The sequence below is a fragment of the Podarcis raffonei genome, chromosome 6 (genome assembly GCF_027172205.1).
Source record: "Podarcis raffonei isolate rPodRaf1 chromosome 6, rPodRaf1.pri, whole genome shotgun sequence".
Classification (NCBI taxonomy): Eukaryota; Metazoa; Chordata; class Lepidosauria; order Squamata; family Lacertidae; genus Podarcis; species Podarcis raffonei.
In genome coordinates, this window is record NC_070607.1 from 24,300,695 (window position 1) to 24,326,712 (window position 26,018).

General features: G+C 42.8%; 2 protein-coding genes across 2 annotated transcripts in view; one reads left to right on the forward strand and one right to left on the reverse strand.

Moving 5' to 3' along the window:
- Positions 1 to 1,966, forward strand: part of LOC128415460 (very-long-chain enoyl-CoA reductase-like) — a 46,711-nt gene extending 44,745 nt beyond the window's left edge. Inside the window, exon 15 of the transcript XR_008330972.1 lies at positions 1,927 to 1,966. The gene's annotated coding sequence lies outside the window, so the exon portion shown is untranslated. The remainder of the gene's footprint in view (positions 1 to 1,926) is intronic.
- Positions 1 to 26,018, reverse strand: part of ABCA4 (ATP binding cassette subfamily A member 4) — a 100,879-nt gene that overhangs the window by 14,440 nt on the left and 60,421 nt on the right. The window contains exons 17-31 of the mRNA XM_053390974.1: positions 25,033 to 25,237; positions 23,067 to 23,165; positions 18,292 to 18,507; positions 15,273 to 15,450; positions 11,725 to 11,856; positions 10,895 to 11,034; positions 9,964 to 10,101; positions 9,197 to 9,390; positions 7,401 to 7,491; positions 6,364 to 6,569; positions 5,668 to 5,716; positions 4,682 to 5,037; positions 3,010 to 3,149; positions 1,903 to 2,001; positions 231 to 420 (exon numbers count right to left, since the gene is read on the reverse strand). Of these exons, the coding sequence (XP_053246949.1) occupies positions 231 to 420; positions 1,903 to 2,001; positions 3,010 to 3,149; positions 4,682 to 5,037; positions 5,668 to 5,716; positions 6,364 to 6,569; positions 7,401 to 7,491; positions 9,197 to 9,390; positions 9,964 to 10,101; positions 10,895 to 11,034; positions 11,725 to 11,856; positions 15,273 to 15,450; positions 18,292 to 18,507; positions 23,067 to 23,165; positions 25,033 to 25,237 (2,433 nt within the window). The remainder of the gene's footprint in view (positions 1 to 230; positions 421 to 1,902; positions 2,002 to 3,009; positions 3,150 to 4,681; positions 5,038 to 5,667; positions 5,717 to 6,363; positions 6,570 to 7,400; positions 7,492 to 9,196; positions 9,391 to 9,963; positions 10,102 to 10,894; positions 11,035 to 11,724; positions 11,857 to 15,272; positions 15,451 to 18,291; positions 18,508 to 23,066; positions 23,166 to 25,032; positions 25,238 to 26,018) is intronic.

The following is a 26,018-nucleotide window of genomic DNA, read 5'->3' on the forward strand; positions in this document are numbered from 1 at the left end:
ATATCCCCACATGCTTATTTCCACTATAGCAATCTTTCCAAGATGGCCAAATACTACAACTGACAAACTGAGTAAGTGAAGCAAATTATGGAAAGTAACACAAATGTATTGCAAATGCAAAATTTGGTTGTGTGTGTGTGTGTTAGCATACTTTTGATCCACCTGAAACCAATTCAGTGGCAACCACAGTGCTTCAAACAGGCAAATGGCAACCAAGAAGTCTTTCTTACCTGTGGGGGAGGAAGTCCTCCAGCTCCCAAAGGACACTCCGGTAGCATGGTGAGTTTCTTCCGAGTACTACATTTGCAGGATGGTGAGGGGTTCTGGGGATGCCACATATTAGTTTGGAAAAGGGCAGCTATGTTATAAGGAACAGCCGGTGTCTTCCAGGCAAATGATGCATTAACGCAAGGGTAGTTCCTACACAAGGAGACGAGCACAGATGATCTCATTAGCAATGTTAATATCAAACGGGCCATGCTAGATCTCAGAAAACTTGCAATTATATATCTCGCCTTTACAGTACCAACCGTTAAAAAGGAGCAGTTTCCTTAAACACATTACAAACCCAACTCCATGTATCAGGTATAGGGCTGAGCGATGTTAGGTTTTCAACTTCATGATATACAGTATCACGAGCTAAACATTGCGATATCTCACGATGTCTGAAACAAGGATGGAGTTATGTAGAGGTGAATGGGGTAATGTTTTGGCAACTGCTACTACTTAGGAGTCTAAAATGGATCCATTTTTATTTTTAAAATATTGTTGCAACTGGTATTGTTTAGTACAGAGCAACAGGGGCACGGCAAGAATCATGAGAGAAGTGATGACTGGCTTCATGATTTTTCCCTTATCATCACTTTTTACATAGCACAGACACACATTGTGATTTGCGATATATTGCCATGTCCAATGTTACAAAACCGTTACCACAATGTGGACTTCAAACCAGTTTTGGACAGTGTATGAATACATTGCCCAGTCCTAATCACCTATCCTGTAACTAAAGGGCTATTTATACTACAAGCCCATACTTGTCACCAGTAAACCTGTTTGGGGCACATCTAGGCCAGGGTTTCTCAAGCTTTTTGAGCCAAGGGGCACATCTTGACATTAATGGAGCTGTTGTGAACACCAATAGATACTGTGGAGGCAACCCATGTGTGGAGCAACCCCTAAGTCCTTACACAGAACCTTTCTTTGTATTTCATATTTTTATTCTCTTAAATTTGGGGTGCTTTGCTGTGTTTCTCTACACAGCACAGGGGTCATGAATTCAATTGTGGGTCTGACTCTGTGGAACTCCCTCACAGTTGAGATCAGAAAGGTCCCTTGCGCTGCTGAACTTAAGGCACTTTTTATTACAGGAGGTATTTTGAGTAAATTGCATTATGCTTATTTTAGGTTTGTACTATTATATATATACACACTGCCCATCTGACTCGGTTTCCCCCGCCACTCTGGGCAGCTTCCAACAGAATATACAAAAACACAACAGAACATCACACATGAAAAGCTTCCCAATACAGGGCTGCCTTCAGATGTCTATGGAAGTTTGTATCTCTTTGACATCTGATGGGAGGGTTTTCCACAGTGCAGGCACCACTACCAAGAAGGCCCTCTGCCTGGTTCCCTGTAACCTCACCATGTCATTTGATTGATGAATTTATTTCATGATTGTTCTGTAAACTGCTTTGTGACCGTCTATGGTGAAAAGCAGTTTACAAATTCGGAAATAAAATAATTAAACCAACAGCTTTGTCACTGGTGACAACAACATTCTCCAAGATTTTCACTGGCTGGGAAACTTCCGAGGCCAGTTCCCTACTGTTTCAAGCACTACTGATGCCACCCTGCAATTGAATAGATTAGATTAGTAGAGAGAACAAAGTGACTTACTGAAGGGTCTCTCTCTTCAAGCAGCGATTTCCAAATCCCGGTTTATTTAAGAAGGCGTCAATAAGAGAAACCATCTGCTCGCTGCCAGGCCGCTCATTGCTAATGAGATTGGATGAGATTTAAGGTTATAAAAAGATGCTGACTGCAGAAGCAAGATAGTGGCGAATGAAAATCGGCTGATCACACAGGTAGGGTCAAGCCACAGGATATGTTAATGATCAACTGCCCATTGTAGGCTAAGGCATACTAAGTGTAAAAGGATTATAGGAAGGACAAGGGCATTTTCGACCCATGACCAAGGCACTGATTTCTAAATGCAAAGTGAAAACCACACACACATGCATTCCTTGCTAACAAGAAGACAATAGTTTTTGTGTCAGAGAGATAATTCCCTGTGCTGTACCTTGTCCATCCATATCTCCTGGTTATCCACACATTTTCCATATAGTCTAATGCTTTGGGCTGGTTCAGAGAGTCTGTATGTATTTTGTACTGGTTTCATACAATCTTTCCATCCTGCTTTCCAGGTGGAAAAATTATGGAAATGGAGCACACACATGTATACAAGTGACACACATCAATATGGTGTGTGTGCCCACAGGTTTTTTCATGTTTGAGGTTATACAAACTGGCCATAAGTGACAAGCATTCACATTCACCCAGACATCACCTATCTGCATATTTTTGACACTGCAATAACTTAGCTATTTAGAGCAGTGTGGATGGACAGAAAAAGAAAAATATTGAGCAGCAAACCCAGTATCTTGTTTTCATTACACAGAAGCCAAAGTATCTCAAACAAAGCAGAAATTGTACACGGCATTTTAATGGATCTACTGAATTAGCTAGCAACAATCCTAGAAGGTAGGGCAGTGCTACTGTTACGCCAAAAACATGACGCTAGCTAGCCAGGAGGAAGATGGAAAATCTAGGCTGGAAGAAAAGATCAGTTGTGATCTGAAAAAGTCTGAGAATGACTTCAGCAGCTAACTACGGACTACATTTGCATGATTTAAACCGGAATGAAGCAGCAGGGAACTAGAATCCACTCAGCAACAAGGCACCACAAGTGCTATTTAGGAACGAGCGAGGAAGGTCTTCTCTGACCTGAAGAAAGTGAACTGGTGCCCATAGATCCAAGGGTGGAGAGTTAAACTGGGGTATTCACCAAATGGAGGAATGATTACTGTAAGTATCAGAGCCAGGAGCACAAAGCTGGCAGGTAGAACAATCTGCAGGCAATATGGAAAATGTCAGCCACCGGCAGGGTTCACAGCACACCAGCGGTATCCAAGTACCACTCAGATAACACAGAAGCGCACTGACTAACAACACAAGTGGACACTTGTGCTGGAAGTCCACATAGGTCTGATAACACTACATGTCATACATCAAAGAATAAGAGTCAAATCTGCATTTTATAACTCACGTTTTTCTTTAATCGTCCCAAATTTAAAGAGAATGGCAGCATAAGCTAATAGCATACAGTATTATGCTATAGTGGGACGCGGGTGGCGCTGTGGGTAAAAGCCTCAGCACCTAGGGCTTGCCGATCGAAAGGTCAGCGGTTCGAATCCCCGCGGCGGGGTGCGCTCCCGTTGCTCGGTCCCAGCGCCTGCCAACCTAGCAGTTCAAAAGCACCCCCGGGTGCAAGTAGATAAATAGGGACCGCTTACTGGCGGGACGGTAAACGGCGTTTCCGTGTGCTGCGCTGGCTCGCCAGATGCAGCTTTGTCACACTGGCCACGTGACCCGGAAGTGTCTCCGGACAGCGCTGGCCCCTGGCCTCTTAAGTGAGATGGGCGCACAACCCCAGAGTCTGTCAAGACTGGCCCGTACGGGCAGGGGTACCTTTACCTTTTTATTATGCTATAGCACATTATGTTAATAGCATATTAGTATATAACTAGAGATTATAAGAATGTGGGAACATAGGAAGATTATAAGAATGTAGGAACATAGATTATAAGAATGTAGGAACAGAGGAAGACCCCTCTTCACAAGTCAGACCATTGCTCCATCAAGCTCAGTACGGTTTACAATGGGACCTTCTGCACACAAATCAATGTGCTCTGCCAGAGCTATGACCTCTCCACATATATGGATACATGGAGTTTTCAGTACCTATGGAATACGACGATTTTGTTCTCAGTTTTTGTCTGTATTTGGATACCTTGTTCTCCACTCAAATCGAACTTGCACAATTGGGCTTCTCTTACAGAAGCGTGTTGTTTTCTTAATTGTAATGGGATGCATCATTGACAGTAAAGGACAATAGCCCACCTACTCAAGTGGATGTCTCTGTTCTAAGATCTCATCATTTAAAAAAACAAAAACAGCTACATACTTGGCTGCTGTTATTAAAACGTGCAGCAAGTTGATAGCAGAATTTATATCATCACCCTGATGTCAATAGCAAATTAGTGGCAGTACGTATGTATGCTGCTCTGGGTAATTCTGAAGACCTGGTATAATTTGTTGTAGACTGTATACTCCCAATGAAATTAATTGACAGAAGCTGGCCTTAGCTTGATTTGTATCTGGAAAGAATGTTTTAGGATCTGGTTTATCGGGCTGCATTTTTAAGTACAGCCCAGTGATAGGCTTATAATGTAGTGAGGTGCTTTTACAATAAGACTGTACTTCTTTCTCCCCTTAAGCCTGTTATAAATGCAGGTGTGTATAATTGTGAATGCCATATGGAAGAAACTAGGCATGTGCAGAGTTTGTCTGAGGCCCGGAGCGGGAGTCTTGTTAGAATAAAGTTCTAAACTCAAACAAAAAAGCCAGGAGGTGGGGCCCCTGGCCAGCTTAGCCCTCTGAAAAATGGGGGCAGTATACTGGGCTGCCCCCCCACCCCACATGGGCCTGGAAGAAGCCCTTGTGACTGTAATGGAGGAGCACATACCTGAGCAAGGAAGTCTTTAAAGCTACGTGTACTGTGGTGGAATCGTTTGATGAAAAGTGCTTTGATCTGCTGAAAGGTAAGTTGGCAACCTTTGTTCTGCCTCGATCCTTTCCCGCCGCTCCCATCCCCTTCCTGTGCCACAGGCATCCGAGAAGTGCCATTGGCTGCTGGAGCAGTCTGGTGGGCTCCCTCTTCTTGTCCAGCAGCACCGTTCTCTTGTGCAGCTCCTAAAGTTTGCAGATCAAAGTTGCCATGCCAATTTCTTTATTTACATTTTTTGCCTTGCCATTCATGAAACTGTTGAGTTTCTCCAGGGTTTGATCGTTTAGAAAACACCACTTCCAAAGTGGCATGATAATAGCACAGCTACACTTGCAGCAGGAAACGTTTACAGATCTAATAGAAAATAAACTCAGCAAATGCCTACCGTACTGGTTCAGGTCTTCCCCATTTTCCATCAGTTTGTGAGCTGATGAGCTACATCTGTTTGATTCTGGATTTGCATCGCTATGGCTAAAATAAAAGCATGGCCCCACTGGACCTAGAACCGATGCTCAAATAGGTTCCCTAACCCTTTCATTGTTGAAGAATGCCCTCACCTGGAAACCTCTAGAAAAACATACCCATAGCTTAAGATCATAATGGTCTGGAGTTCCCTGTTCCTACCCTACCAATGGCTAGGGATGTAAGAAGGCATCCTTCTAGGGAATGGAGCTGGGACTTTCTACAGTTCTGCCACTGATCTACAGCCCTTCCCACACACTAGTGGCTCTTGTTTTCAAATCAGTAGTCTATTAAGATGTGGCAGATATTTAAATCAACTTTTTAGCATGGTACTAGATGACAAGAGAGTTTACCTGCATTCTGTATTCCAGGGTCAGCCTCTGCTGTAACCTTCAAGAAAACCTGCAAGAGAGATGCATAAATATGTTCTGTGGGGACATGAGGGTCTTGGAGCATCCTCTTCCCTCTGCCCCACAGTAATGTAGGCAAAGAGCTTGAATTTACTGGAAAACAGTAGAACCTACTGTACCATTAAGGTAAAGGTAAAGGGACCCCTGACCATTAGGTCCAGTCGTGACCGACTCTGGGGTTGCGGCACTCACTTTACTGGCTGAGGGAGCTTCCGGGTCATGTGGCCAGCATGACTAAGCCACTTCTGGCGAACCAGAGCAGCGCACGGAAACGCCGTTTACCTTCCCGCTGGAGCGGTACCTATTTATCTACTTGCACTTTGACGTGCTGTCAAACTGCTAGGTTGGCAGGAACAGGGACCAAGCAACAGGAGCTCACCCCATCACGGGGATTTGAACCACCAACCTTCTGATTGGCAAGTCCTAGGCTCTGTGGTTTAACCCACAGCGCCACCCGTGTCCCCAATGTACCATTAGCTCCCCATAAATCCAGATAGGATTCTTGTTGTCTTAAGAACTCAGACACACGCTTAATATTTACAAAAATCTTATTACTGATAGGGTATAAATGTCCATCCAAAATTATGAAAGAAAAGGCGGGAGGGACAGAGAGCGAGAATACTCCACAAAGTTAACAACCTCTTCAAGGGGCGTGTCGGAGATCCCAAAACTGCTGAGTCCCACATCTGCCAGGGTTTCCTCCAATTCCCTGAAGAGACTTGCATATGCTCGCTGTTTGAAATTCTTACTGGGTAGAAGATAGATAAGTTCCTGACCAATACTTTCTATTAACTTGGCTTCTGGAACATGGTGGTGGATCAGTTCATTTAGTTCATTCACATCACCTGCAAAGAGGCAGAACAGAGTTTGGAAAAAATGAATGGCGAATTGCTTGTTTGTTTAAGTATTTACTTGCTTCCGACCTTTATATCCCAGCTTTCCCCAAAGGAGTTGAAGGTGCCTTCCATTGTTCTTCTCCCCCTCCCCATTTTATCCTCATAACAACCATGTGATACAGGCTAGGCCTTGAAGGTTATGACTGGAATAAGGTCATCCAGTAAGCTTCATAAATGAGTCAAGATTTGAGCCCTGGTCTCCCACATCCTAGTCTGACACTGATCACTACGCCATACTGGATCGACAGTTGTTTGAATTCCAACAAGCCAGTTAGGAAGAGCTGTCCTCCCAAGATTCACAGTACATGTAGAGGCTTACTAGAGACTAATCACCATAGGAGCCAACTCCTTGGAGCCAAGGTCCCTTTGCCCCCCTCAATCAAATATTTGAGGGAACCAGGGGCCCCCAAAGTTGATGGGCATTGCCATTTGAATGGTGGGTGTGTGCTGCTTCTTGTGATCGATTATGTGGGGCAGGACTTACCTGCCCCCCAATATTTTATTCATTGGCACCCCTGCCCTAAAACACAGGAAGATCTCCCCTGGGTCAGAAGTAGGATCCACCTAGCATCCTGTTTCCGAGGATGACACCTCAGAGAGGCCTCTTAAGAGGGGCACAAGCAAGGCATGAACGCCCTTCCCAGTTTGTTTGTCCCAGCTGCCTCTGAATATGGACACTCCATTTAGTTATCATAGTTACGGCCCATGGAGGTATAAGTAACTCAATAAACATTATCATAATGTTGTGCAATGAACAAGTCGGCCAAACCCTGTTCTCACCATCCAGTTCCTGTTCCACAGTTTCGGCTTTGTTTGTGGGCACACAGCTGGAGCAGGAACATGAGCATTTGGATCCCAGGCTGCAAGAGGTCTAAAATCAGATAAGCAAGAGGAAGGTGAATGAGGAACAAGTCGCATTATCAGCTTCAATGTGATCATAATACGCACTAAGTATAGTGTTTGTCAGGAATGATTGCTGATCAGGCTTTCCAAATAATTGTTTTCAACCTTTGTTGAACCAGCTATTCTTGGGAACTGCTTGATACTTCGGTTGGGAGTTCCTAGGAGTTGGCAATTTTGTAGGTATGCCTTTTATAGTGTTCCTTGTATTTTGCAGTTCAAGGCTGCCCTATCGTAAGTCACATGCAATCGTTAAAATTATCTTGTGGACAATGGTGGAAAGATGAACTAGAAACCTTAAGAGGGAAAAACAAATAAATACGGAGAATAATAAGGGCTTGTGTAACCTTTGTATTCAAGTGGTACTGAAATGTACGCTGTTCTTGATTATGAGTGAGGACATGAGAACATAAGACAAGCTGGCTGGATCAGGCCAGTGGCCCATGTTGTCCAGCCATTGATAGCTTTATCCTCCATGAATTCATCTTATCATTTTTTTTAAGCCATCCAAATTCGTGGCCACCTCTGCTACCTGTGGCAGCAAGTTCCACTCTTTAACTAAGCTCTCCTTATTTCTGTCCTGAATCTCCCAACCTTCCTCTTCACTGCATGTCCACGACTTCTAGTGTCATAAGTTACGGAGAAAAACTTTTCTCTATCCAATTCATCAACGCCATACATAATCTTATAAATATCTCTTACAGTGGTACCTCGGTTTACGAACTTAATCCGTTCCTGAAGTCCGGTCTTAAACCAAATCCGTTCTTAAACCAAAGCGTGCTTTCCCTAATGAGGCCTCCCACCACCGGTGCCCTTCCATTCGTAGACCAAGGTAAGGTTCACAAACTGAAACACTACTTCCGGTTTTGCAGAGTCGTAAACCGAATAGTTCATAAACAGGGCTGTTCGTAAACCGAGGTACCACTGTACTTGCCCTTCTATAAACTAAAAAAATCTCAAATGCTGCAACTTTTCCTCATAGACAACCCCCCCCCCTTATCATTTTGGACATGCAAAATGATTTGAGGAGATGCAGACTAGAATTCACTGTCTGGTCTAACTAACGTGAGTGAGCTTTCTTTATATGATATATTAAACCAGCTAACACAGCCGATTACTGGTAATTAATCACTGTTAACAACCAATACATTACAAAGAAAGGTAAGTTGTCTTATTGCTCAGAAACAGCTTCTGGTTTACACATAGGAACTTTCAGATCAAGGACTTGTTTCATCATAGCATTTCTTGTTCTTTATTTTAGACTTTTAGGTTTTGAAAACACTGAGTTAGAGCTGCATGGTCTTTTTTCAGCATATTATCATCTTATTTTCAACTTCCCCTCTCCACCCAATTGTCACCCACTTTTTCTGTCCCAACATTAGAGGCTCTTCCACTCAACTGCCCTGCGTTCTATGGTGTCAATAGAGTAGGAATTATAGAACCTCACTGGCAAACCTTCAAGGGTGCGGAGCTGGAGAGAATTCTGAACAATTGCGGACAGGAAAGGTCAGTTACCTGTCCCTGATTAATTAAAGTGCCTCTTGTTCTCCCCCCCCCCCATTAAGCAGAATGTATACAAATAAAATGTCACTCACAGTGTACTGTATTTGTATTTGAATATTAGGGGATGAATAATGCTTACAGGTTACTTGTGCAAAATGGTGCCAAACACTTACAGCCTCCTTTCCTCCACTGTCTTGGATGTTTTTCATCTTGCGGACTAAGGTGAGATAGAAGCCTGTGCCAAAGGAATTCTTTAGGAAAACAGGGGATCCTGAGCAGTGCAGCCTTCCCTGGGAAATGATAGCAACCCGGTCGCCAAGGATGTCTGCCTCATCCATGTGGTGAGTAGACAGAATGATGGTTCTCCCTAAATGGGATCAAAAAATAGTAAATCACCTGTGAAAACACTGGCTGCAGGCCTCTTGTCTATTATATAATCAGGCATTACTTAATAACCTTAGGGAGTTTAGCATACAAAAGCTTGACAGTCAATAACATGGGAGAATTATGTAAAGCTGAGAGGCTGGGGCAGATATTCCACCCACCCAAGGGGGGAAAAAATCTAAGCATTGTCACTGCTACTAACAATCAACAACTAATCTGCTGAATTTAGCCAAAACAAATACTCAGTGCACCGCATATGCAGACCCTATAATCTGTCAATCTTTGCTGCCTTTTCATTTGAATGGGGAGATTCCTTCATAGGTCTTCAGAAAGAATGTATAATTATTAACAGGTAGATGGAACACAAATTGCAGCCTTAGACAGTGAGAGATCAAGCACAGCCAGCTTTGTCTGAAATCCACGGTCCTTTTCTGTGTATACACACAGAGAGAGACTGCTATCTTTACATCATCAAGAAGCTTTGAAACAAGGGAATGCTATTAAAAGATTTTAAATAAAAAAACCAAACCAAGTTTTCATTCTGAGGACAAATTACCTGAACGATACTTCAGCAGGAGGTCCCAAATGGATCGTCTGGAATACGGATCAACTCCTGAAGTGGGTTCATCTAGGACAACCACTTTTGCTTCACCTACAAACGCGATGGCGACGGAGAGCTTTCGCTGCATGCCACCTAAGGAAAACGAGAGCAGCTAGAGTCAGCTAGAGGAAAGAGACTGCTCCTCAACAAGCAATAATCAAATATTTAATGTAACAGACGATTTAGCACTTAAAGGCTGACATGTTAAATGTAGGATGAGCTTTTTGTAGACCAGAGACCACTTAAAAGCTTATGCCACAATAAATGCGTTAAGACTGCAAGGCGCCACAAGACTCCTGCCTGATTCTGATGCAACAGGGAAAACACTGCTGTTGCTTTGGGATTTCTTAAGAAGCTATATTCTGCTTTACCATATAAAATAACTCAAAGCAGCTCACAAAGAAAACGACAAAAAATATCAAAATGCAAAATAGGTTCAAAGCAAAAGCACATTTCTTCAATTCTTCAGAGAAATTAGATATCTGAGTATAGAATATCCCAGTCTCAGGAATGGCTTGGACCGTGTGAACATCACATCCTTTTCAGCCTTAGGATAAGCAAACAACATGCAGTCACAGAGGGAGAATACTCCTCTATTATGTATCAGTGAACAAAACCATATGTGGGGAAGACCCTGTTATAAAATAAAGTGATGTAGCTTCATCAGGTGGTGGGCTTCTTGTGCCACTAAGAGGTGCAAAAATATCAGCTATTTAATCATGCACTCTACTTTTTACTGTACTTTTACTACAATTTTGCCAATATGTGCTGGGATGAACATTTTTAAGCAGAGCATCTAACTCTGCCCTCAGAGGCAGCAGTGAATGGTTAATATTCAAGAGCTAAAAAGGCGCACAGGACTTTGAGGGTTCAAACCTTTGGATACCTGATAAGTTTTGAGCCTCTTCATTCCTTTTATGTGGAAGGCCTATGTCCTCCAGCATCATTTCCATTTCCAGTTCTGCCTCCTCTCTGGTTCTCCCTTTTAGCTGGGCATAAAACAGGATGTGTTCTGCAACAGTAAGGCTATAGAAAAGAAACAGTGCTGTTTTAAGTTGGCCAAAAGAGACAAAGCATGTTGCACTATTCTACTGTAGAAACAAGACGCAAAAGCTTCCACCCACAGAGAGCTGAAGCCAGTTTGACAGAGAGGCCTCTGCTGTAAGCTCATCTGGTACAAGGTTCCTGAAACGATTCAGAAGCCTGCAAACCTTGTTTATCCAGAGGTGACATAAGGGAAAAGGGAATACAGTACTATAATGTCAGAGCTAAGCTTTTCTCTAACCACTTCTGTCTACAACCTAGAAGATTTTGTGAGAGGGAGAAGAAGTAACAGTTTGCTGGAAATGCAACATCATCATAGAAAAAGTTTTGCAGGTTCAAAATGGATTGGCTCTCTTCTTCCCTCAAAATGGTAACAAACACCCATTAACTCGCCTCTGAGTTGCAGAATGATATAATCCTTTTGAGTGTCAGTGTTGACATTTTGCCTAAGTTCATTCCCACGAGTGTGAATTATGGTCCTAACTAAAGCCTAAATAATCATCACAGAGCAAAACTAACACAAGCGCACTTTCATGTTGGGTTGCTTGTATCAATGTGTATCTGCTAGGCGAACAGAAGACTTGCATCAGGTAGTCAGAACAATTGCAGCCTTTCAGTTGGGAAACGCATTACTTGGAAGGAAGTTTGAAGCAAATCCCTGGCAGCACTTACTGATTGAACAAGATGTTGTACTGCGGGCACATGCCTAGACTCTGCTGTATGGAGTCCAAGTCTGTCTGGATGTCTTTCCCACCAACCAGTATTGTTCCAGATGTAGGTGGAAACAGACCTGTGAGGATAGACCTAGCCAAACAACATGAGAAACAGGTTTATCAATAATTATACAGCTGTTATTTACAAAATAATAAAAACAAAACAATATCAGATAAAGTTGAGATAATGTCCTGGGGCACCACTAGGCGGCGCTTTTGTCTATAGACACGTTTTGGGGGAAAAACAATGCAAATCTAAAGGCGGCTCTACAGATCTGCTTGCTGGATCTAAACTTAAGAATGAATAAGAACACATGAACACATTTATAGGGGGAGAACAGCATTAAGTCATTATTATTAGTACTGCTGAGCTATATCGTTAAAGGGGTACTGCAAGAAAAACGGTTTAAGTTTTATTTTTGATAAAAACTATCAGAACATAACTGTTTTTCTTTCACAATAGACTTTACATGAGATCTGAGGAGGCTGTAGGCAGAACCTGAAACACTTGTAATACTGAGATGGTTTTAGTCAAAAATTAAATAACTTGCATTTTCAAATGGAAGTATCTGTTTCTTGCAAATGCAACTCTTGGAACATTAAAACAAAAACATTTCATCCTGGCTCTGCAAATGGAAGTAAGACTGACTGGGCCTAGGAGAGGAATAAAAAAAAGTAAAGGACCCCTGAGAGTTAAATCCAGTCGTGAACGACTATAGGTTGCGGTGCTCATCTTTCAGTTTTTTGCACTAGTCTGCATTTTTTTAAAATGAAAAGTCATCAGTGAATATCTTCTAATATGCACACATTTGTGTGCAATTTTGCCTACTACAGAAACCCGCAATTTACACGGTTGTTATATTTTTGGGTATTGCACCTAAAGCCAAAATCGCATATAGTCAAAACACATTGGATTTCCAAAGTCACTTTTCCTGGAACCCTGCCCCCTTTTGAATTATTATTTTTTGCCATGCACATAAAACTGAATGCTAACATGTTGCTAACATGCACATTTTATGAGCTCTTGATCTAGAATAAGTATTATATATATATTTGGCACACATTGCTTGGATGAATAACTACATTGCAAAATTCAGAGAAGTGTGAATTTAGAAGGATGGCTGTGTTTCAGTTCCTGCATTGTTTCGGAAAGGGCAAATCGGGTTGTTTCACCTTAAAATGTGAACCACATCTAATTTCTCCCCCATCTCTACCCTTGGAGTGGTGGCACTCAGGGGGTGGGGGGACAACAAGCAGGCACAGGATAGGGGAAGCAGCCTTTTTCTTGCTGATCCTCCCCCATTTCAGCGCTTCCCACCCCTGAATTCCCCATTGATCTTGCCAAACATGGGATGGGGCACACACATTTGCAAAGATAATGTCTGTTCTAGCCCAAGAACAGAACCCAAGAGAACATAATGTGCAGCTCATATTGCAGAAAACCCCCAAAGTACAAGCCAAGTGACAAGAAAGGAAAGATGGAGCAGATCTGCAATGTCCACAGTTTTTGAAAAATTAACCTGGCCACAGCATATAATAGCTACTCAGGAAGAGACTTGGGGGCAATAGAAACCGAAAGCCAAGGAAATGTTTCTCCAGACCCCTGAGAAACAATGCACCTGGAACTCTCCTAGGCCCGAGGGGCATATCAACTTTGCTGACTTCATTGCTTTTTCAATTCTTTCAGACTAAAGACTCCCCGTCTCTCTGAGCATATTTAAGAAGACCTGACCCCAGGAAAAAAATGCTGCTCTTCCAGAGAGACATCTGCTTTTGTTTCTCCTATTACTTCCACTTTTATAAGATAGGCATTTCCTTCTCCCGAGGTCTTGGAATTATCCTCCCACCCCCGCACAAGCCAATGTGACCACCGATAAGGGTAATCCATGTTTATAATTCACACTAGTTAAGATGGGAGAGTAAGAGCAATCCTCTGTAGGAAACAAGACGATTACCTTAATTTTAAACAATATTTACTGCTGTATCTAAAACCAGAACTGCCCCAGGAAACAAAATATACAGCTATGTAAATTTACAGTACATGCAGAAATTAAAATAAACCCGGATACCTAACTATGTGTCTGGGCTGCAAAGCAGAACAGGTTATTAGGAGAGTTGATTAAATGGAGCGAATCACTATGACAACAATTGGCATGCAATTTAGAGGGGAACACACACACATATGCACATCCTCCATATTTATCTTAGCTATGCATATCCAAGTGTAATTGTCAGCAGAAATAAGCATTTAAGGTGGTTGTGCCTATCTTTTGAGCCACATACATTAGAGAATTTCAGTTTTGTTTGTGAAATGAAAAACCATTCGGTGAAATTAACAAGAACTAGCATCAGAGTAGAGAGATAAATGCAAGCTCAGCCTCCTGTCATCTCTAGCGATGTTAGTGAATTTTGTAACTACTTGGCTCAGCACATGAGCTTGTCCATTTTAGAATGCTCAGCTTTATTATGAATTGAACACCATTTTCCTGAGAAGTTCTTCTCTGGCTCAGAACGTTAAATGAGATTCTGCTGAGCAAGCACCCCAAACCTACTCCACATTTAAAAAAAAAAATTATGTTCATTGCTTACTCTTCACTAATCATGTGATGATTACTGCAAACTACTAGATCACCTGATAAACAAAGAGCAGTTTGTTTAGTGAGAATCTATGAGGGTCAATCACTTTCCTTGATTGTTCCTTTACATGCATTTGGTTGTGGTTAGTGTCTCGTATCTAGATTGAAACCCCTCTCTTGTTCTCAGGTGTGTTTGTTGGTGGTGATAATGGCAGTGGTTGAACTATCCATCATGGCTGATTCTCCACTGGGGCACAGGAAACTAAATTACAGTCTCAAGGCCAAAATGATCGCACCTGCATACACACCATGCCAACATGACAAGTCTGGAGAGAATGCTAAAAAAATACGCAAATATTTTCTGAATACAGAGACCACTCTGAACCACTGGGAGCTCACTTATCAGTAGGTTTACCCTCCTCCTCCATCCCACACATACTACCTGCAGCACTTCATTTCAGAAAGTGTTTGCTGAGGTTACAGGTGTGAAATGTATCTTCACTCTTCAACTCTTATCTGTAACTGGAGTTTTACAAGCCACACCTTCTTTTCCCTCCCTCCCTTTTAAAAAAGGGCATTACAACCTAGTTTTGTCTTATTGTCAGTGAACTAAAATTATGAGTATAACTTAAGAATAATAGCAAAGGTGGCTATGCATAAAACCTGTACCTGGGCAAGTATAGTGTGTGTGTGTGTGTGTGTGTGTGTGTGTGTGTGTGTGTATGCGTGTAATGTTAGTATATAGCATAAGAGGCCAGCATCTTGATGAAACTAAGCAGGTCTGGATCTGCTAAGTGCCCGGATGGGTGGCCACCTGGAAACCGTGTCTGCCACCTTGGGTTCCATGATGGAAGGAAGGCAGAATATCAAGTGCAAGAAAAAAACATATATGGAATTAGCAGCATGATAATCTTATTTCAGACTGACTCACATAGTGGTTGTCTTCCCAGCTCCATTGTGGCCAAGAAAAGCAGTGATCTGACCCTCATAGAACGTAATAGTCATTCCGTCAACAGCTGGCTTAGAGCAACCGGGGAAGATCTTCACCAGGTTCTGAATACACACGCCTGGGACCAGACCAGAAGGCTCCTCTTCAAAGTGCAAGTTTGCTTAAAACAAATATTTTTTTATATTAAAAAAAATTAATGAAACAACTGCAGAGGTGAGCTGTAGAGGTGTGTGACTACAGCTCTAAGACAACACAGCATATTATAATTGTTAGAAGCACTTGCATTGCAACACATTCTGGTTCACCGTCCCCCTAACAGTACACATTTTTTTCCCCTGGGTTGCATCATGGTTAGCCCACAAAGAATCGGACCTGCAGTGATTTTTGTAGTAACCGTCAGGTCAGAGCTAACAATAATGGTCATGGGCATTTGTTGCTGACAAAGCTTTCGTGGACCTTTTACCACACTGAGGATTGCCCTTGGCCATTACAAATATTCATATTAGGTAAAGGTAAAGGGACCCCTGACCATTAGGTCCAGTCGTGGGCGACTCTGAGGTTGCGGTGCTCATCTCGCTTTATTGGCCGAGGGAGCTGGCGTACAGCTTCCGGGTCATGTGGCGAGCATGACAATGCCGCTTCTGGCAAACCAGAGCAGCGCACGGAAACGCCGTTTACCTTCCCGCCGGAGCGGTACCTATTTATCGACTTGCACTTTGACGTGTTTTTGAACTGCTAGGTTGGCAGGAGCAAGGACCGAGCAATGGGAGCTCACACCATTGCGGGGATTCGAACCGCCGACCTTCTGATCGGCAAGTCCTAGGCTCTGTGGTTTAACCCACATTGCTCCACTTGCTGGTATAGCCAACTATGTGGTAAGCTGAGAACCAAGTCAAAATTTCTGATAAGAGACTTATGAGAAGGTAATTTCTGAGAATTCCCCCTCCCAAACACACAAAGGGCATTTCTTTTCAGCCACCAATTGAACCCCCAACCTCCCTGAGGGTGCGGGGGAGCCCAATCTGCAAACCGACCAGCAACTGTGCACAATAGTTCACTACAGAGTCACAGTCATGGTACAGAGCAATTTAAAGTGGCCTCTTATGGTGCACAGGAGAAAGCAGCAGGAGGCCTTTATCAGCAGTGACAACAAAATCTGGTGTGTAAACAATGCATCTGTCCACTTGAACAACTTTCTTTTTTTCTTATTCCACTCCTCCCCACAAAAAAGGGAACAGAATGAGATCACCAGAGTTTAGAATAACATTGTTTTCTTTTTGTCTTGGTGGGAGAAACTCACCCTTGTGCAGGAGGAAAGATCAAGGCCTGGGTTTCCCACTGAATACAGACCATCCAGAAGACTGAGCTCATAAGACTGCCATTTTAAATGCCACCATGGGGACTGTTTTATTTTGCTTAATTCTGGGCCAAAGAAACAGCCTTTGAAGTAAACGACCCCCTTGGGCATTTGAGATGATGTAAATCAAGAGCCTTTTGACTTGTGTTTATCCAAGTTACCTTAAGATTTGCAAGGGGAGTTTCCATAAGGGTTTGCTTACTTAACTTTTCAGAATCAGAAGAGTTATGTTAGGGTGCAGTCAACTCAGTCCAGGCATGTCCCTTTCTACTAGTAAGGCATTGTTGAGAAATGTATGTGACTCTCCTGCCCTATTTTTTTGTCTTTTAAAAAAACCTTCCTTCCACTTTCAGTCTGAAGTGACCTAACAGGGCACAGGTTTACAACCATGCCTTCATGAGGGCTTCTGATGGCATATTCAGCATTCAGGTTTGGTGGGCAAAACTTGGAAGAAGAGAGGCTTGGACCCATCCTATGCTCCCAGACTCAGGCTGACATAGCAAGGCACCAGAGTGCCTTTTCAATCATGTATGATGGGCTGGAGACATGAGAACACAAGATGTTTTGTGCGTACATTTTCAACGCAGGTATTTGTGTTGGTGGGACAGCAATATATTTTTTATTTAAAACTCATTACTTTTTTTTAAGCAAGAAAACATGGAGCACTGCAACATGGATAGCTAGTTTTAGTCATCAGTCATCTGTGCAGGATATTTTTTAAGTTTCCTGATACTACTGCTACATAAAGTCCTTGGATTTAATACTACAAAGATATATGAAAGTTTCTAGGACATGGATTTAGCTTTCCTCATTCCAAATACAATAAAGGAAGCTGAGAAGAAATTCAATTCAATGGATTCTGAATTATGTTCTTTTCAAATCTGTGTTTTTCAAAAACACATTTATCACACAAGCTGCCTAAAGGTCACAGGTTAGAAAAGGGAATGTCAGTTATTTATTCTAAGGCAGGCCAACTTCTGCAGAGTTTTGGGACTTGCGGCAATCTGGGGAACAAGCCAACAAGGTGCTAGGAGGAGATATGGTAAAGAGATCTTTGCTTCTTGACAGGCTAGATCTTTTTGAAGGAAGACCCCTGCTTTCATTCACCCATCATCACACAGGATGAACCCAAATGACCTGGGGTTTCTTTCAGTAAGTTTGAAAGAATGTGTGCTCGTGCTCAGTGCTTGAATCACCAACTTTTCACCAAATGCAAAAACTCCAGATCTGCAGAAGGTGACTCCCTGTGCCCAAATATTGCTTCAGAGGGTCAGTTTGCACAGCAAAGAGAATCAAGCAGAAGTGTTTTTCCCCTGGCCTGTATGACATCATTGTGCTTACCATGTTTGAATGCTGACCCATTTAAAAAGGTTTATATATGTCCGAGAGTAAGCTAAACTGAACTGTTCACCCTGATTGTGCTAGTTTTGTAGGCCAACCTCCAATGAAGAGTTCTTCGGACTGTTTTGTTGGAATTGGCTCTCCTGGGACAATAAAGTGAGATTCTACTCTGCTACACCCACCTGGAGCTATTCACACACCACCACATAGGCAGACAAATGAACTGGCGACAAAGAAGCACATCAAAGTTCAAATGTATAACACAAAAAGAGTTGCGATTACTCCGCTTCTCTCTCTCCTTACTAGTCATTTCATCTTTGCCTTTTGCCTCTGCCTCAGGCTTCCCCTGCTCGATGTACTCTGGTTTCCTTTTGTGTTTACATTTGTATTCTTTACCATCCTTCTTCAACGGGCTGTCTGCCTGGGTTTTCCCCCTGTCGGGTTCATCAGCCATGGACTTTCTCATCTCTTCTTCTTCTGCCTTCATGTTGACACTGCCTTCCTTTTCTGAACCTTTGTCTAGGTTAATCAGAATTCAAGTAATTTTTAAAAGGCAACAATTGCTGTCAGTCTTGAGTACACACTACACCTTATAGCACATTTGAAACACATTTTCCCCCTCAAAGAATTCTGGGCATTGTAGTTTGTTAAGGGTTGCTGGGCAGTGTAACTTTTTGAGGGGTAAACTACCATACCCATAATTCTTTGAGAGGGGGTGGAAAGGTAGCTTTGTGAGGGATAAACTACAGTTCCCAGGATTCTTTGGTGGAAGTACTGTGATTTAGATGTGCTTTCAATGCATGGTGCGGATGTGATTGTAAGTTTCATTTAAACAGCAACATTTAACAAGACTCGTGTGTGTGTGTGTGTGTGTGTGTGTGTGTATCACGGCCACCAGAAGGCACATGCCTAAATAGTGAAGGCCATTTGGTTGGGTATAGGTTCTTTTAAAATACATAGAATTGCTAAGTAAACTACAAAACGCCAGGAACTTCTTGCCCCTTGCCTAACAAAGCTTAAGGAGAAGCATTCTATACGGTTTAAATCTCTTTTTTTACAGCTCTTCTAGAGGACTAGGACCTTAAATGAGAGATTTTAAAACTTCCCAATAGGAAGTTTTGTTCCTAAATCACAATGACTGCAAGTGAGACTCAGAAAACAATATTAAATTAGATGTGATTCTTACTACTACAGAGTGTTTCCTATTTCACTATGTATTGTGTTCACAGAGTCCTTACTGCCTCAGTGATCAGGGTGTGCTTTGCATTCCTGTGATGTTCAAGTCCTTGCTCTGTTAGCTTGTTACACGCAAGTGGCAAGGTGAGCCAATCGCTTGCCTCATCTCCCAGTGAGCCAGTGTCACAGCACTTCTCGCATTTCCCCTATCAGTGTATTTGTGGTCACTGTCCCATGGTAGGAGGGGGCACCCAGGTGTTTTATTGGCCACCAGCACATGTGTCGAATAACCGGGTGAGGCCGTAAAACACCAGGCAGATGGTGATTCTAAGGACATGACATGGATGCACTACTCTGTTGTTAAAAGATTTAAAGCAGCCTTTCTCTGCCTCGGGTCCCCCAATGTCGTTGGACTACAACTCCCATTACCCCTAGCTAGCAGGAGCAGTGGTCAAGGATGAAGGGAGTTGTAGTCCATCATTATTCAGGGACCGAAGGTGGAGAAAGGCTGACCTGAAGCTGGCAACATTTTAAAAATAATGCCTTTCAGTGGGCTTTGCTGATGCTCTCAACATGAAGGTCCGTGCTGCTTTTGCTGATTACTTATTTCATTTAGGAATTGCTTCCTAAAACAGATCCCAGAGCAATTTACAGGAAAAACATATGAGCAATTGCATATATAAAAGCAATGACATATATGGAAAAACAAACAAGAGAAATGCTGAAAGGACAAAAGAGAGAATCAAAAGGTTGTGCGCTAATTTCTAAGTCAGGACTGGGCTGGATGTGGCCCTCCAGGCCTCTCCACCTGGCCCTTGGAACTCTCCCCAAGCCTCACTCTTTATTAGGCCTGTCTCGCACCCTCCTGGAGTGTTTTTGCTTTACTGGATTATGTCCTTTAACTCTGATAATGGCTCTTCGTTGCCTGGGCGGAGGAGAGTTTGTTGTGTGAATGCATGTAGCCTACTGCACAAAGGTAGGATATGTATTAATTGTTCTGCCCACCTTACTCCCACAACCCATCAATGCCTTAAAAAGCTTTGCCTAAATCTTCCTCGTAGTATATAGCCTTGCAAGGCTGCTTTGATATGTGGCATCCTGGAAGCTGGAAAACAGAAGCAATGTCAATAGTAACAAACAGATGCATCCTCTGTTCTTCTGAATTCCTCTCACAGGACATCCAGTGGGAAAGCTGTACTTTCAGCTGAGAATGCAACAAAAGCAAATCCGCTTCCAAGGGGGGCAATGTTGCTGCCCTTTTTCCCGCTCTGACCCTAACATGTGCCATGACTGGGATGGTGCTGGTGGGAGAGGTTTCAGGTTGTTTGCAGAGGGGATTAGCCTCCTGCTGGCCCAGAAGTACCTTCATCTGCTGAGAACCAGATTCAAACAGCCTGTCATAGCCAGTGAAGTACTATGGCAGCGAGACCATCCAAATAACAGATTTTCTCCTCCCTTCTCTGTAGTATAGCAACTGTTTGTCACTGTGGTTTTGTGGATTCTGGAATGAGTTGTTTATGCATCTATTCCAGGCACTTGGACTCACAGTTGTGATTTCAACATCATTGATAATTCAATGGAGCTGGATGATTGGAGGTTTTTCTTAATGAAAACTAGTTTAGCATCCTTAACATGCACACAGATCTGGCCAGTTCATACAATCCAGAGTATCCTTCATATGGCCATTCCCAGGGACGCAATGGAGGACATAACATCTGACCAGGTTCTTCCTTGGATGTATCAGAAATCTGAAGAGGTGCTGTGTCAATGAGATGTTGCTAGGAAGTTAAACCCAAGTCAGGAATGCAGATGCATTAGCACCTTAAAAAGGTAACGGTACCCCTGACCAACAGGTCCAGTCGTGACCGACTCTAGGGTTGCGCGCTCATCTCGCTCAAGAGGCCGGGAGCCGGCGCTTGTCCGCAGACAGCTTCCAGGTCACGTGGCCAGCGTGACTAAGCCGCTTCTGGCGAACCAGCGCAGCACACGGAAACGCCATTTACCTTCCCGCTGGAGAGCGGTCCCTATTTATCTACTTGCACTTTGGGGTGCTTTCGAACTGCTAGGTTGGCAGGAGCTGGGACCCAGAACGGGAGCTCACCCCATCGCGGGAATTCAAACTGCTGACCTTTCGATCAGCAAGTCCTAGGCTCTGTGGTTTAACCCACAGCGCCACCCGCGTCCCTATTAGCACCTTAAATTTATCATGGCATATGCTTTGTGGACTTTGCTAAATGAACACAGTATCATCCAGTTACAGGTGTGTGTGTGTGTGTATATATATATATGCATCATTTCTCTCTTTTTTGGGGGGGGGTATAATTGTAAACCATGAGGTCAAAGGGAAATGAAATGTAGAAAAGCGCAAGCTGTGGTAATTATGTTATTAACAGTGGTAATTCGGAAAAAACAAATACATCCTGGCATTGATATGTCAATTAACACATATAATGTGCTCAAAATTTTTTGTCTCGGTTCAGTCAATAAGTGATAGCACTGAACCTCTTGGTGTGTTGTAATTCAGTGGTTTCACATTGCAGTCTTCGTTTGAAGTTCCTTTGCTCCATTGCTGGCCATGCTAAGGATTGAAATTTTCACACTGACTTTTCAATATCGTGGTTTCTGATGTCAGACTTCTGCCCATTTATTATTTTGCACAGAGGCTGGCTTGTTGCAGAAGGTCTTTCTGGCAGATGATGGCATATTTCACAATGCAAGATGATCACATGAATGAACTTGGTATTGTTGGCACAGTAGACACTGGGCAGAGTTGGCATATAGGTCTGATCCCTGTGCCTGCAGCTCCATTTTGTGACCTGTTGTTGCTGTTTTAAGGAGGGAGGTTCTCTGTAAGCAAGTACATGCCCACCTCCAATGGTATGTGAGAAAGAAGTGCAGTTGTCCAGCATGGGCTCTACATAGATCACCAATGATACTTTTAAAACTACATGTACAAATACTCAGGTTCACACTTCATGCATCTGATGAAGTTGGGCTGTAGTCCATGAAAGCTTATGTCATAACAAATGGTTAGCTTTTAAGATGCTGTTAAGTCTCTTGAAGGCTTTTGCTAAAAATGCAGGGAACAAATCTGCCTCTATGTATCTTGGATGTATGGACCAGTTCCCAAATGGTCAGGATGCAAGAACACGCCTATCTCAAATGGGCTGAAGCATATTGCCTTTCTATTATGCATCTCTTGGTAGATGTGAGAGCATCTTTCTCCATGTCTGTAGAAGTCTGCTCCAGTCTCAGGTTGCTGCTGAAAAAAGGCAGCATCAGAAAGAGAGTACCTGGATCTTCCAACATATTTGCGTTGAGAAAATAGATATCATAAGACTAAAGGGAACATGGGTCGTCTTTGAGTATCAGGCTTAGTTCAGACCACTTGCAAAAGCGTTGGTCACATCTGTGTGTTGGACCAGTTTTAGCCCTTGTTTGGGGACACGTCAGAAGTATGGTTTCACTTGGGGTGGGGGGCAGGAGGGAAGGGAGATTACAGAATATTTCCAGGAACAGTGAAATGCTATACCTGATGTTCAGAGTCACTCTAGTGCCAGCTCAGTTAACATCAGAATCATGCTACTTCCTTCAGCAGTTGTCATAATAGTCCTTGTCAACTATCTCCAGACAGATCAGTAAGAGAGACATGATTTGCAGGCCGCCAGTTAATCTTAGCATAATTTAGAAAGATTTCAGACAGAACCCCGACTCGCTCTACAGCAACACTTTTAATAACAGTGGGCCACTCAGAGTTCAAAGCCACCTGCTAAGATTCCCACTGTAAGCCTGTGTCTAATCTTTACAATGGCTCCCATAATGAATGCAAGAGAGCATTTGCCTCTAAACGGATCAGCGGTTCTCAAGTTATTTCTGAACACCAGTTTTTCCACATAACTCACCATCCACAGTTGTTGTTTTCTCAGCCTTTGGGTGCCCTGACCCTAGCCAGTAAGACTGCTGGAATGGGAAATACCAAGGCCGTGGTATCCCATAGTCTCCTGAAACAAAAACAAGTTGGTAGGGTGCATAAACCTCTTTGTGTTTTGCCATGGGGAAGAACCCATCTATGCAAATCTTATGCTGCAATAATTACTTGGTGTTTCATTAGCAGCAAACATTGCTGTGCACTAGAAGTTCAAACAAAGCACAGCCACCCACCACCGTCTTGGCTGTAAAGTTTTTTTACAGAGGGAAAGGGACAGAGAGAGAATAACCACATTCCCGATTGCTTTTGTTTTCAAAACTGAAACTCAATTTAATTAAGGAATTAAGCTATTCCCCAGACCATGCCTAAGGCAAGGTTTGAAACAGGGATTTCCTAGCTCACTTTCTTAGCCACTACATCATCAGCTACACTAACTATTACTCTGCATTCCATTACACTATGAAGTGACTTGATTCCTGTGGGCAAATCCTACCCTCAAAGTTAATTTCCAAATTCCAAAGATTAAGGGGCCACTGCAGATGAAACTGTCCAGCTGCCTTAAAAGATTTCATTCTATCTCTCTTTCTGCAGTGTCGGTGGCTCTTAAGAGAACTATCTTCCTGGTGTGTGCTGTGTAGCAGGGCACCAGAGAAGGAGGAACAGACCTCCTTCCTTTTGTGCTGCTCCTGCTTCCAGTCAGTACATTTTTAACGGGAAGGAGCAGGGTCTGGGAGGGATGATGTTTTGCGGATCAGGTGGGAATTCTTCTCCAGCTCAGATTTTAATCCCTAGGCTTATAAAACTCGTCTCTTCTTTCGGGCTATCTTTAAGAGCTCCTGAAGCTCGTACCCAAAGCAAGACATAGCAAGCTGGATCTGCGTCTGTACTAAGGATGTTTTCTTTGATGACCTTACACAGGGGTGGGAAACTCCCTGCCTTCCACCACAAGCCAGCCAATCATCACAATGACAATAGGTGATCTATTTTTGCCTGTGCAGATGGTCAGCTAACTGTAGCCACTTCCATAGCTCTGTGTGTGGTGCTTTGCAAGTCCCGAACACTTGCAGTTTACAAACACTGTACACACAGCTTTGCAGGTGCAGACAGTCAACCCCCTGCAGCCCAGTGGTGTCTTTATCTTCCCCGCACCTTGTGTTATATATGATGTCATGTGGGTGTCCCCCCCCCAAAAAAAATTACCTTGTGGGACAAATAGGGAGGGTTTGGTAAACGAGAAAATGAGAAGCTTATATCTGCTTCCACCATGGATAAGATATGAAAATGCTATTTTGAAGTTCCTTAAAATGGAGTAGATTACAAGTCTTTTACAGAAGGGGAAAGGCTCCGAAACAATCCGGTGGTAACCAGTGTCATTTTTAGAAACCCGTATAAGAGGGAAATCAATGGTAAGGTGTGAGATTACCTTGTTCAGATAAGATCTTTTGTGGTGCTTTGTTTTAGCTTTTGAACACATATAATATGCGGCAGGACAAGTTTCTTAAAATGCCTTATACTCTTCTGAACAAAGCAAAAGAATATAAGATCATATGATATGTTCTCCTGGCAAACTGTAAATAGTGGCCTGAGACTTCCTTTGCCCTTTTGCCCTTGTGCATAATTTGCCAAAATGCTGACAGCAGGGACAAAACACGATAATGTAAGGGACAGGGACCAAAATTTTATATTCAAGGCTCTAATCATGTTTATTAACTGCCTTTTTGCAGTGGTTGCTACACAGAGCCACAAGACCTAGTGTTTGCACTAGGTTTCAACTAGTTGGCACTGAACATTCTGAGATGCTATTTATTTGATTTATTTTAATGTTTAGTTAGGCAAGCTCTAACTTTAAAATCCAGTGCTATTAAAATCACTCTTTAGCAGCAACAGAGTCCATAAGGCTACCTCTATTTAAAATGGGCAGGGAAGAGACATCGCCATACCTGGGAAGACATTATCCAAGTACCACGCAAGCAATCCATAGATAAAACCATCCAAAACCATCATCTCCATAGAGAACAAGAAACTGTATTGATCTCCTTCTAGTGGGCTGGTTCGGATGTTATCCCACTGTAGCCCAAGGCCTTGCTCTTCATAGCGTGACAAGTATTCTGTACCAAACCCAAATGCCACAGGTGAAAGGAAGCTCTGGAAGAGAAAGAGGAAGGGGGGGTGTCAAGTTACCTTGATGGGGGTGGGTGGGAAGTCTTAGCAATGAACATGTGGCAGACAAAGGAATGAAAAGGGGATGGGTAGATTTCCTTGATTAGTTTTTCCTGAATGATCCACTCCACTCATCTTCCAATTTTTTAAATTTCAGAGTGTCTGTATTTGCATTATCCTCCCTTTACAGATAAATATTAACAACTTTGTACATTAAAACAATGTTGTTGTTTTTAAGCTAATGGAAAGCACAGCAATTTTCCAAAACATTTTCAAGCACCCCTAAATTGTTGGAGAATTTTGCCTTTCAACTCACTACAAAGATTATTTGGTGAAATCCCCCCTCCTCCTTTCCTCACCCATAAATATCAATCAATCAATCAATCAATCTCTTTTATAGGCATAGAAGTGCATTGTATACATGGATCAGAACACAACACAGTTAACAAAACATAGTAGGAGATACTTTAGGATAAAACTGTCGAGATATTATGAAGTACGAAGATGGCTCTTAGGACCTGTGGTGACATAATTTAATAGTGTCACTCAAAAATCTTGCCACATTCTCCACAACGTCATTACTACAACAGTTCAGCAAATAAGACACCCTGGAAGACTCAGGGTGAAAAATCCCCTCCTTTGAAAAGGGGGCCAAATATATTTTTGCATAAAATGGGCAATAAAAATAAAACATGTCTGATGGATTCGACCTGTTTTGTGCCACAAGGGCAGTATATTTCAGAGAGTGGGGTTTTCGAGAATCTAC